Source organism: Trematomus bernacchii, unplaced genomic scaffold, assembly GCF_902827165.1.
Source record: "Trematomus bernacchii unplaced genomic scaffold, fTreBer1.1, whole genome shotgun sequence".
In the NCBI taxonomy this organism is placed as follows: Eukaryota; Metazoa; Chordata; class Actinopteri; order Perciformes; family Nototheniidae; genus Trematomus; species Trematomus bernacchii.
In genome coordinates, this window is record NW_022987942.1 from 1035807 (window position 1) to 1048064 (window position 12258).

At 42.2% G+C, this 12258-nt stretch overlaps 1 protein-coding gene and 2 long non-coding RNA genes across 3 annotated transcripts; 2 read left to right on the plus strand and 1 right to left on the minus strand.

Annotated features, from left to right (window-relative positions):
• The first annotated feature begins 2735 nt into the window (after positions 1 to 2735).
• Positions 2736 to 3052, plus strand: LOC117470709. Its single transcript, XR_004554718.1, has 3 exons — positions 2736 to 2766; positions 2843 to 2887; positions 3004 to 3052. It is a non-coding gene; the product is annotated as an uncharacterized LOC117470709 (long non-coding RNA).
• Positions 3053 to 3139: 87 nt separating this feature from the next.
• Positions 3140 to 3528, plus strand: LOC117470700. Its single transcript, XR_004554717.1, has 2 exons — positions 3140 to 3177; positions 3281 to 3528. It is a non-coding gene; the product is annotated as an uncharacterized LOC117470700 (long non-coding RNA).
• A 1279-nt stretch (positions 3529 to 4807) lies between these two features.
• LOC117470720 (putative nuclease HARBI1) lies at positions 4808 to 6347 on the minus strand. The gene is made up of 4 exons (XM_034115562.1): positions 5915 to 6347; positions 5585 to 5700; positions 5266 to 5377; positions 4808 to 5181 (listed from the first exon to the last, which is right to left on the minus strand). The coding sequence occupies exons 1-4, from the start codon at positions 6345 to 6347 to the stop codon at positions 4808 to 4810; spliced, it is 1035 nt and encodes a 344-aa protein (XP_033971453.1).
• Between the last annotated feature and the right edge of the window lie 5911 nt (positions 6348 to 12258).

The following is a 12258-nucleotide window of genomic DNA, read 5'->3' on the forward strand; positions in this document are numbered from 1 at the left end:
TGTTACGTGCCATAGTGGGTGCTTGTGTGTGTGTGTGTCTCTCTCTCTCCCTGATTGTCTCCAGGTGCAGCCTCTCCCCCAGGTGCTCCCAATCCCTAATCAGGGCCTCCATAAAGGACCTGAGGAAGGCTGCAGTGGCCCTCTCCCCTTCTCCTCTGGCTGCATGTGTGCAGCATGGTGTCTGTGTCTCTGTGTGAGGCCTAGTTTAATGTGTGTGTTGCTCATTGTTAGATGTGCTCCAGTGTACCTTTGTACCTTGTTTAATGTAGTCACTTTCTGTTTAAAGTGGACCTATCATGCTATATTTGAATAATATAGGGTAGGACCATACCTATATAAGGCATATTTATACTTCTTTTTTTTCAAAATACCAAACAGATCATGCATTTTAGCCATGCCTCATTTCGCTCAGTTTGTACTTTTTTAGCTCTGTTTTTGCAAGGGCAGATTATGTGAGAACAGCACCATCTACAGGCCTGGCATATGTACTACAGCGTCTCCAGCGCTTTCGAACGGCAATGGCCGTGGCTGTCTCCTCCTGATTGGTGGAGTTGGCCCAATAGCCGTAGCGCCACTGTCCTGACGTCAGGACAGTGTTCAAATCTGGATCAGTTTTTATCAGATCCGTTGCAGCCCCTTTTTTAGAGATTTGGGTATGGAGGAAAATAGAGAGGGTTGTGTTTTCTGACACTTGGTGAGTTCCCTGGAACACCGGGGACACATATTCATGTGTAAAAGACGTACAAAAGTGCATTTTGCATGATAGGTCCCCTTTAAAGAAAGTTGTTATAGTTTATTTTGCAAGTTGGCTGGTGAGCCCTTTTTCTTTGTTTAATTAAAAGTCCATCTTGTGGCTTCACAAACCGGTTTCCTCCTTTTTCTCTTGCCAGGTTGTTTTTGTGTTTTGTTACTTCTCTTTGGTTCCCCTAGTCCAGTAGGGAACGTAACATGTGGCAAATATAATAAGTACTATGGCAAATGCCCACAAAAGTGACAGTGAAATATGTCTGTTACCACTAGTAGTAGTAATGTTTCAGTGGGCAAGCTAAAATCTGTAGTGGTATTGTCATCAGTGTACATGGACTACTTGCATCAATATGCAGGGTTCTTACACCTTTTCCAAAGTCAAATTCAAGCACTTTTCAAGCATTTTCAAGGTGAATTTTCAAGCTTTTCAAGCATCTTACAGCTGTTGTAAATTACATATTTATATACACATACTTATACTCAAATGATTATTTCCCTACCTCACATTAAATCAGATGTTTTTATGCTATAAACAACCAAATGTGTGTTTCATAATAGCATTCTACATGAGGATGAAAAATTAAAGAAAACTAAGTTTAATATTTCAAAATGAGTGACCCATCTGTACGTAGACTGGGCATCCCATATAACCTGGCTGAGCCAATATAAAACAATCAGCCACATAACCTTTCAATACATTATTGATTACTATTTTTGAGGTAATTTTAGGTTGGCAGTAAACACAAGTCAGAGGGAAATGGTGTACTTTTGTGAAATATAATCAAGTGTTAAATCAGACTTTAGTTCCACCAGGGGGGTATACTACGAATCTAGTTCAACATATCCTGGATATGTTTTGAGTTATCCGGCTGACTAAATCCAAAAAAAAAAAACGCTCTCGCTAAACTGTCCTACGACGCTGGCTATCACCTCGATCGTAAGCCAGCCGTGTCCTATCTAGTTAGGTGCGCGTTCACATGAAAGGGGTTGTATTTGGAGCATTCGACCAATCACAAACATGGACAAGGCTAGAGCAGCGTACTTCACAGCGGAGGAGCAAAGTGTTATAATGAGCCGCTTTGAGGACTTCAAGCACATGATAAAAGTTAAAAGCAACACGGTTGCGGCTGCCAAAAGTCGCCAAAGTGGTTGGCAACAAATTGCTGACTCTGTGAATGCGTAAGTAAATTACGTCCTATGTAACAGCGTGCACAGCTGCACATCTTTAAAAAGTGTATTGAATGCACGGCAGTCATGTCACGCTTCCAGATTAATTTTCTAGTTCAGCGGATAAATAGTCATTAAAATACCAAATTGATCATTGAATGGCAGCCTTTTTGTCTTTATCATATCATCGCCCGAGGGTCACAAGTGGACTTTGAGCCATGCTTTAAGCCTAATGTTTTTTTTTATCCTTTTAATTTATAGCATTTATTTTTAATTCAAGCTGTACATGACATTTTCGTTTCGTTTTTCAGATGTAATCCCGGCGGCTCCAAAAGGACCTGGGAACAGACCAAAATAAAATACAAGAACATCCTTCAATCTGGTCAATTTCCCTCTTTTGAGATCTTGAAAATACACGTTTTGTATTGCTTCAATTGGTCTGTGTTTCATAACTGTATAGGAAAGCGGTCACATTTTTTCCCAATTCTTGCAGCCAACAAGAAAAAAAAGGACCAGAGGAAGACAGGAGGGGGCCCTCCTCCAGCAGAGTTCACCCCTGCCGAGGAGCTGGCCCTCAGCAACAATGAGGGTCGGCCCTTGATGGTAGGGGTGGAAGGGGTGGAAGGGGGGTTCTCTACAGACCCTGGTTGCAGCAGGTCCCACCACGTTTTTATACAGGGTAAGAGTCAGGGAGCTTTAAACAGCTGGGTTGCTATAAAACACAATTATATATCTATTTTTGTGGGAGTAAGTAACATGTATTTTATTGTTCTGCAGATGATGGGAAGAACGTGGTGTTGCTGCCCCCCCCCCCCCCCCCCCCCAAAATCAACAACTATACCTCATACAGAGGTAACGTAACCTTTGGTATGTCACCTTGAGCTGAATATGGATAAAATAGACCATTTACATTTATTCTTCTTTTCAGGGGGGCCTAGATGAGGATGACACACTGTCAGAGAGCGCAGAGATGGTGTGGACACGTTGCTTTAATTGATTCTTTCTGATTACTTGCACATGGTGGTGGTCTGCACATGGGACAAAAAACTACTATGTATTGAAAATATATTTGCTTTGCTCAATTCGCAGGAAGAAGGAACTCTTCCTCCCCCGCAGCTACAGGTGCTGATTCCTCCCCCGCATCTACAGGTGCTGATTCCTCCCCCGCAGCTACAGGTGCTGATTCCTCCCCCACAGCAGGTGCAGATTCCTCCCCCGCAGCCTGGGCCCTCATCTAGGCCCTCATCTAGGCCCTCACGACAAGTAATTAATTAAACAAAACGTAAAAGTATAGTCAAGTTTAAAATTGTCAGCTTTCTTGCTGTGAGCCATGCTTGAATGTTAAAGCAACATATATGTGTTTCAGGCTGAAGCAGACACTGTGCGGGCCCTGTACAAACGGACCCTAGTCCAAAGCATCCAATTGAATGACCTCCTCATAGAGCACCAGAAGCTGTTGATGGAAAAAACAAAGCTGGAGGTGGAGAAATTGGAGAGAGAAAGACAGGTAATTTTGTAACATTCAGTAATTTTTTTTCAAGTCAAATGAAAGGTGCATAAGGTGACCTTTACATCTTTTAGGATACCTAAAACACAAATCCCTTTTGTCTTTAACCTGTTTCACACCATCCCCCCGGTACCGGGCGGATAAACGCGTCATTTGCAGGAAACAACGTCTAAGGAATCTTAATATTGAATAAAACGATGAATGTGTTATATCCATGTAACGGGAAGAAACTCAGCTAACTGATCTTTTTAATTTTTTTTTTCAAAAAAAAACCACAATGCTAGCACTCAGCCTCTGAATTAGCCTCGATCGAAAAAACGGAACCTACAAAGGCACTTAAACTCACTCATAACTCCCTTATTACTTATCCTAGATGCACAGCCAACCACTCGTTTTTGGTGTCCTGGAGACACTGAATCTGTGTAAAAAACCTCAACACTCAGTGATAAACATTCGCGACGCTATAAACGAAAGCGTACATCATCACATGTGGAGCTAAGTAGCTAAAAAACGTAAATATGCCTTACCTTGGTCAAAAGTGGTCTTCAATGGCATTAAAACGATAAAAAAAACGATGCTGCAGTTAATCCATAGGTTCATCCTATGTGTCTGTGCCTTCTTTGAAATTATTTCTGATAATCCATAAGCAATACAACTGCGTTTTAGTTTCCAAACTCCAGAAGGAGACATTCCTCCACTTTGGTTTCGTTTTCCACACGCGAAGCGCCCACATTTTTTCTTTACAACGTGTGTGGGTGTGTGCTTCCCCCTTTGATTCTATTTGCTCTAACGGTCACAAGGGTATGTCAACCAACCAAATCGACCAAGGGGGGCCAGAGATAGGTCAAATCCACCCAAATGACCCCAGAAGTGGGTGTTTTTGGCTAAATCTCTCTAAAAAGGTCAAATTTCACTTGTTTTGCATCAATCTTGATACAGGGTACTTATTATATGTTGTACTTTGGATTCCTAAAGCTTTTAGTCTACTAACCCATCATCCAAGGGTAGTTTTCACTATCTGTAAAAAATAATATTTGGACGGACACTATAATTTACAGTTTTTTACTATGTAAAATCTGAATTTTCTTTAAAATAAAAAACATTTATATTGATTCTGACACTTCTACATCCAACTCACAGGTTTATCATTACTTTGAGAACAAAGATTATTAATTTAACCCTTTTAGAAGGGAAGATATGGTCATTTGTTCTGGGAATGTCATTTTTGAGCCTGAGACCTGAAAAACAGGCTCAGAGTGGAACAGGTTAAAGAAAAAGTAAACCAAGAAATATGTTTTTTTTCTCTTTTTCCGTCAGGAATACCTCACAAAATAAAAACTCCGACATAAATCACCCAAGGTCTCTCTCTCTCTGTGTGTTCTTTTGTTATTGGCCAATATAACATGCAATAGCATCTCTGACAGCCCTGCCAGTAGGGTAGTCCAGGGTGATGGGGTCTACCACATCAGGAGGTTGGGGGATTGCATGAGGGGCCCTCTCATTCCTCATGGTTGCAATGTTGTGCAGCACAACACAGGCCGTTATGATGGGAACCGCTCTTTCAAGGGCCACTCTGAGCCCTCGCAGGCAGGTGAATCGGGCCTTCAGTAGTCCAAAGGTCATTTCTATCCTGACCCTGGTTTTGGTATGGGCCACATTGAAAGTCGTTTGTGGCCCTTCACCAGGGTCAGGATATGGGGTCATTAGGAAAGGCTGGCAGGCATAACCCCTGTCCCCGAGCAGCACTCCACTGAAGACTCCTGAAGATAAAGAAACATTTCCATAAGTATACACAAAAGGCAGCTTAAGAAGCACAAAACAATAAGAATGTACAGTTGCCATACCCTGTTCGAGTTTGTGACACAGTGATGACTCTGAGAAGATCCTCGAGTCATGGACTGACCCAGGCCACTTTGCATCAAGGCTGGTGATGAGACACCTGTGGTCACATGTGGCCTGCAAAAGAATTTGGGGTTAACAAGCCTACTTCCACAATAAGAGCATCTAGTCAGTGTAGCATCAATGTTCATTTGAAATGAGTCCATGTTATAGAGAAAGATAGTCCAAGTGTGAAACATGTACTGTGTGAATATTTAAATGTGTGATTTCCTTTAATCACCCAGACTTCAATGTGTGTTCTATAAGTGAATGTGCAAGATTTACCTGAATGTTGAGGCTGTGGAAGGATTTGCGATTTACATAATCGCCTTCATTTTCTCCCAGGGACGCAGAGATGGGTATGTGTGTACAGTATATACAGCCAAGCACCCTGGGAAACCCTATGAAATAGTAGGTTGCATTTATTATACAACAGTGTACAGGGACACAAATTCAGCCCGGGACGTTCAGACGCACCGGCCCATTCGTGCGGACCACCCTTTAGCCCGTTATAGGTTCTGATTGGCTCTCTAGGTTGGCATTCTAGCTTCTGACTGGCCATCGGGACGTGTACGTCATAGGAACAACATTCACTGTAAAGATATAATCACATACCTGCCATGCTGTAAAATCCCTCTTTGATCATCTGCGTGGGACATGTGCCAGGAAACACAATAAAGGACTCTGCGAGCCCTGTCAGAGCTTGTGTGACCTTATGAATAGCACTGCAGACTGTATTCTTGCTGAGGTTCTCTGCATCACCCACAGAATACAAAAAACTTCCGGTCGCAAAAAATCGCAAAGCAATACATACAGTCTGCGGCACTGTAAGGGCACAACTCTGATGTGTGGCATTAGCAATATGTGGCTCAAGGAGCTGACTAAGATAAGTCAGCCCTTCTGACGAGAACCTGTATCTTCCATACAAATACTCTTCAGAGAAAGCCAAAGGGTTTATTCTTTCCCTAAAGATCCTCTCCCGCCTGAGAGCGCCTCTCGCAATCCGAGCTCCGAGCTCCACAGTGTTTTCGAGAAAAGGCGACGTCATTTTCACAGAGATTTCATTGGTCGATAGGCGGAGCTTTTATAGGCTGAGCTCTTATCCTGGAACCTATCCTGGCTCCGGAGGATAGCCGTTCAGAATAAGTTATCTAGCCTGCTAAAAAGTGAACCAGCTTCGTAGGACCGGAAACCCCTGAAGTTAGCTTGCTAAACGAAAATCTTGATTCGTAGTATAGGCCCCTGGAGTAAATTCACAAGCTACCCTGCAGTATACAAAGTCATTCAAACTAGCTGCACTTTTACCAGCTTTGAGAACACTTTCATGATCAATCATTATAAAACATATCATAGATATTATTCTGAAATGGACCAATCTGCACAATGACTACTTTTGCTGTTGCTACTTTAACTATATTTTGATGATAATACTTTTATACTTTTACTTGAGGAACATTTTGAATGCAGGACTTTTACTGTAACAGAGTATTCCTACACTCTGGTACTTCTACTTTTACTCAAGTACAAGACCTGAGTACTTCTACTTTTACTCAAGTACAAGATCTGAGTACTTCTACTATTACTCAAGTACAAGATCTGAGTACTTCCACACTACAAGATCTGAGTACTTATACTTTTACTCAAGTACAATATCTGAGTGCTTATTCCACCTCTGGTAGCGTATTAGCCTGAATTGTAGCCACAAAATCACGCAGAGCTGCATAAAAATAGACTCACAATGGTAACAAGTGGAAAATAATATTTACAAATGTGTACAATGATTTGTAGGTCATTTTGACTACTCAAGACACCTGACTTATACATCTTCAAAGGAAGACTGTGTTCATTCTACAATTACATGGGATTAAAGCAAAATGTAGTTTTACTTGTATAATACTTCAAGATTTTATATAAAAGACTGTTTCTAAAAGTATCAACCATAGCGACGCGGTCAAATCCTCAGTTTATAATTTATAACAACATACTAACAAGCTAAGGTCTAATTACGCAACCAAGTCTCACGGCATTTCGTGTTATAGTCACGAAATAAATGTAATCTATTGATTCGTGTTCACCAACACGATTTCCCCCTTTTTTTCGTGTCACACAGAACGATTTTAAAAGCAATGTATTTCTATTGGTAGTATGTTTCGTGCCTGCGTCTTTTTGTCCGGTCGGGTCTTGGAAGACCGGAAGCTGTGTGGTTCATAAAAACATGTTCTTACCTTTATATATACGGTTCTTACTCAATATCAAGCCACAATTATTGTTTTTATTTTAAATCGGATAATGTCGTTTTCTTTTACCGTCTGTGAGGAAAAGAAATGGGGCTCAGAGCCTCAGAATACTGAAATCTGTATATATTTTTTTCCTTCTAATTTGTTATTATTTGTGACCCGCTCTATCGAAATCAGTCAAAAGTCGTAACGGCTCATTTAAAAAATAAACGTGGATTTGTATAAAAAAACTAGTTGTTCAGGGTTCGGGTGTTTTGTTTGATTTTAAATAAACAAAGTCTTGGCTTTCAGAATATGAAACTATTATTGCCAAAATCTCATGATAAATACATGTTTGAAGCTTGTAAATGGAAGAAGAGTTAATACTTTGTTTATTTTCAAATAAACAAAGTATTGGCTTTCAGAATATTAAACTTGTTTCGGCAAATTCAGATGATAAATACAACTTTGAAGCTTGTAATGGCATAATTACAAGCGGAGAACGGAGTAATTTAACGTCACAGCAAGCATAACAGCCGGTGTTTCTTGTGAGTGTTTCCCCGGTACACAAACACAATACACACAAACGCAAAAATACACAAACACAAAGACATACACACTTGCGAGCTTCCCCCAGACCAGTAATACAAACGAAAATGTGTCTGCGGGTCAATGTGACTGATTTCGATAGAGCAAGTCACATTTGGTTTAGACACGAAACATACTACCAGTAGAAATACATTGCTTTTAAAATCGCTCTGTGTCGAATCAATAGATTATATTTTGTGACTATAACACGAAATGCCGTGAGACTGGGTTGAATTACAACAGTGAGTGCTTCATCCTCTGAACACCACACAATGGCGACTGTAACGCACATATTAACATAGGTACGCTCCTCTGAAATGATTGTCCCCTGCAATTATTATTATCCCTCATCGAGTTCGCTATTCAGCTTGCTAACGTTAGCTTAAACAAACGTAACATGCAACGTTAGCCTAATCTAAAATGCTCTACTACGGCGTACCTTTCATGTGGCTCGTCAGCGCAGACTCTCGCATCGTTATTTTTGCAAACTTTGCAGGAGGCTACTCGTGGGCTTGACCCTCGTCTTAGCCATGGCTTGTATTTGTCTGCTGCTAGCCAACGCTCGTTGAAACGGCAACATCCTGGCATACTACTGTCATCTATCACTCTCATCAGAATGCCCAGGTCACACGTAACACAAACACTTGCCGGTCACGCGCATAGCGCGGGAAGGCCGGGGCGGAGCTGTTTTATGTAAAAGCGAAGCATTTAAGCGCGCTCCGACTTCTTCATTTTCTTTTAATCTAAAAAGCGAAGTAAAGCATTTACATTTTCAAGCACTTTATCCCAAATTCAAGCACCTTATCCCAAATTCAAGCACTTTTCAAACCTTGAAAACATCTCGTACAATTTCAAGCATTTTCAAGGATTTCCAGCACCCGTACGCACGAACAGTGTATAGTGTTTGCACATCAGAATTTTAATTTGTTGTCAGATTATACATACTCGTGTGGAGATTTGTTGAGGTGGCCATGGTTCTGCTTGTAGTATGAATAGGCCACGTCCAGCACATATTCATTGAGGCAGACTGCCTCAAATCCAGGGTGCTGTGTGATGCAGGATCCCCCATGGTTGCCATTAGCCACGTTCACACCGGAGTACTTTTCGCGTTTAGTTCCGTTAGTACCCCTTATGTCGCGTTCACACCAAAAAGAGCACTTAATCTCGGGAACTTTTACCCCCATTTTTAGTGCCTGCTGAGAGATGGTACTTTCCTGGGGGAAAAAAGTGCCCCAGTTCTGATTGGCTGGGCGAATTGCAAACCACGCCCCGTACAACTCTGAAATGTGTTGTAGAGCCGCCATTTTATTATCCTGGCATTAGCATTATTAGCATTAGCATTCGCCCAGTGCACAAACGCAGAGAGACTAACTTATGGCAACACAAAATAAAACATGGGAGCGGTGGAGATGAGGAGGTGTCGGCGTTCCGGGGACTTCCGGCCGGGGACTCCGGGTGGCAGTATACGCCGTGAAGTTGTTTGCGGCGTGCCAGTAAACCCAAAGCAGAAGAAGACGAAGTGACGTCATCGGCTCATTTGCGTAATCTTCCCTCAGGGAACAGTACTCCGGTGTGAACGCGATCTGTACTAAATGCCCTGGGGTAATAAGTGCCAGCACTAAATACGGCAAAGTACTTGGTGTGAACCATAGACTGTATATATAAATGGACGTAGGGTCCGTGACGTCACCCATAGGATTCTGCAGAGTTGCCGAGAAGCCCTTAGTAGGCGGAGTCGGCCACTAACGGCTCGACAGTGACGTCAGAGTCTAACTCCCGCCTGCTCCAAATAAGGGCAAAGAGGCAGAGCCGAGGCGGGATCTGCTGCCTTCGAGCTGGAAGTAACAGAGCTAGCTCAAGCTAAGAAGCTAATGGCGCGTTTCCACTACACGGCCTCCTTTGGCCTCCTTTGGCCTCACCCGGCCTCGTTAGGACCAGCTCACTTTGTGGCGCGTTTCCATTACAGTTTAGGAACCGGGGTAGTATCTATAGTAACGCAGTGTAGGCGGAGCGACGCTGCTTAAAACTGCCGTGACGTCATCTTCAATGCGACAAAGCGACACAACACACAACAATGGAGGATGTGGAATCGTTTGCTTGTTGCTTGCTGTGTGGTTCTTTATCACAAGAAATAGGCAAGAGATGTTTCGAAAGAGGCGACTCGTAGCAAGACGAGGTATAGAGGAAGCTGACGCGTGAGTTCTGGCAGCCCGCAGAGACTACAGGAGGACTCGAACTACTACTACTAATACTTCTTCTTCGAGACTACAATGCTACTTGGTAAGCTAACGTTCGCTAACTAGCAATGTGTTTAGGCTCACGCTCCCCATACGACCAAAGTATTTCAAGTATTTAATTAATTGTAGCTACCACTTTTACGTATTAAAATATGTATGCTTTTGTTTGTGTATTTCAGAAGTTACTTCGCCGCCCTAGACCATGTGTTTGGATGCTCGACTGAGCTACCGAGTGGTGGAATGTGATTGTTCCATCTTTCACACACTCAGTGGGTGGAGAACTTCAGGATGTCTGAAGAAACCTACGTCTACCTGTGCAACAAACTGCGGCCAGCGATGGAGAGACAGGACACACCATTCCGCATGTGTATACCTTTTAAGAAGAGAGTGGCCATCGCACTGTGGAAGCTTGCTACCGGCTCAGAGTACAGAAGCATAGGACATCTTTTCGGAGTGAGCAAGACAACTGTGTGCCGGTGTGTGCAAGACTTCTGTGCTGCTGCAGAGACGTTGTTAGTACCGGAACTAATTCGTTCACCAGACCGGGAGAAATTTGCAGAAATGGCTGCCTACACTGAGAACAGGTGGGGGCTCCCTCAGTGTGTAGGTGCTATTGATGGGTCACACATACCCATCTTGGCACCACAGGAATACCACTGTGACTATTTCAACCGTAAAGGCTGGCACTCCATCATCCTTCAAGGAGTTGTTGATGGTAAGGGACATTTCTGGAATGTGTTTGCAGGAATGCCTGGGAGCTTGCATGACGCTCGGGTTTTGAGACTGTCCACATTGTGGGAGTTGGCCAGTCGTGGCAACTACTTTCCAGCTTGCACCAGGAACATTGGTGGGGTGAATGCTGGCTATTACATCCTGGGAGACAATGCCTATCCCTTGCAAAACTGGCTCCTAAAACCCTTCGCTGACACTGGACGGCTAACAGAAGAACATGTGACATACAACAAGAAGATTTGCAGAGCACGGGTAGTGGTTGAAAACGCTTTTGGTAGACTGAAGGGAAGGTGGCGTTGCCTCATGAAAAGAAATGACTGTGATGTGAAACTTGTTAAATCAATGGTGCTGACATGCTGTGCTCTGCATAACCTCTGCGAGAGTCATGGAGAGACCTATGATGATGGGTGGGATGCACCAGCAGCAGCAGAGCCAGGGGTAGCAGTGGCACAAGGTGCAGAGGAGGAGGGCAGGGACATACGAGAGGGTCTGATGCGCTACCTGAATACATAAATAGTCATTGTATGGTATTGAACATAAATAAAAAAATAATGTTTCACATACATGTGTTTGTCAAATTATTTAAACCCAAGAAATGTTATCAGAATTGACTATATAGTAAATATTTGAATTTCAAGCACCAGTATTTACTGCCCCATAAAAATAATAATCTAAAAAATTAAGCAAATATCAAAGCAAACTATAAACATAAATACAAAAGTGTAAAACACAGCAGAACTATATTCAGCTTCAAGGTTTTGTATTTTGTCATACGAACATAGCTACAGTGTAGTTATAGTTTTTCTTTTGTTCTCTTCTCTTTTAAATATATAAGCAATGTGTTTGAGTCTAGCACAACGAGGGCATTACAATTGAGTAATTTTTACTAAATGTATTATTTATCATGTATTCTTAATACCATTACAAAATATGTAATGTTATGTTTTAGAGGACCTCAAGCGAGCAAACTCAATTTCAAACAGTATGCAGAGTTGTCCTGCTAAAGACTTAAAATGTTTTATTTAACCAAGTATTTATTCTCTTATTTGCTTTAATTGCAACAGATGATAAAGGTTTCACTGTGCAGTGCTTTGTGGGCGATGATGGTGTTTAAGATATTTCTGACTGAAGAGGGACGCCTAGATGATGCCATCTTTCTGTGTGATCGCTGTTGGGTGCAATTATT

Coding starts and splice junctions, on each gene's coding strand:
- LOC117470720 (XM_034115562.1), bottom strand. CDS start 6,347: ATGACGTCGCCTTTTCTCGAAAACACTGTGGAGCTCGGAGCTCGGATT. Junction 5,701..5,914: donor GGGATTTTACAGCATGGCAG/GTATGTGATTAT, acceptor ACTATTTCATAG/GGTTTCCCAGGGTGCTTGGC. Junction 5,378..5,584: donor TCCACAGCCTCAACATTCAG/GTAAATCTTGCA, acceptor ATTCTTTTGCAG/GCCACATGTGACCACAGGTG.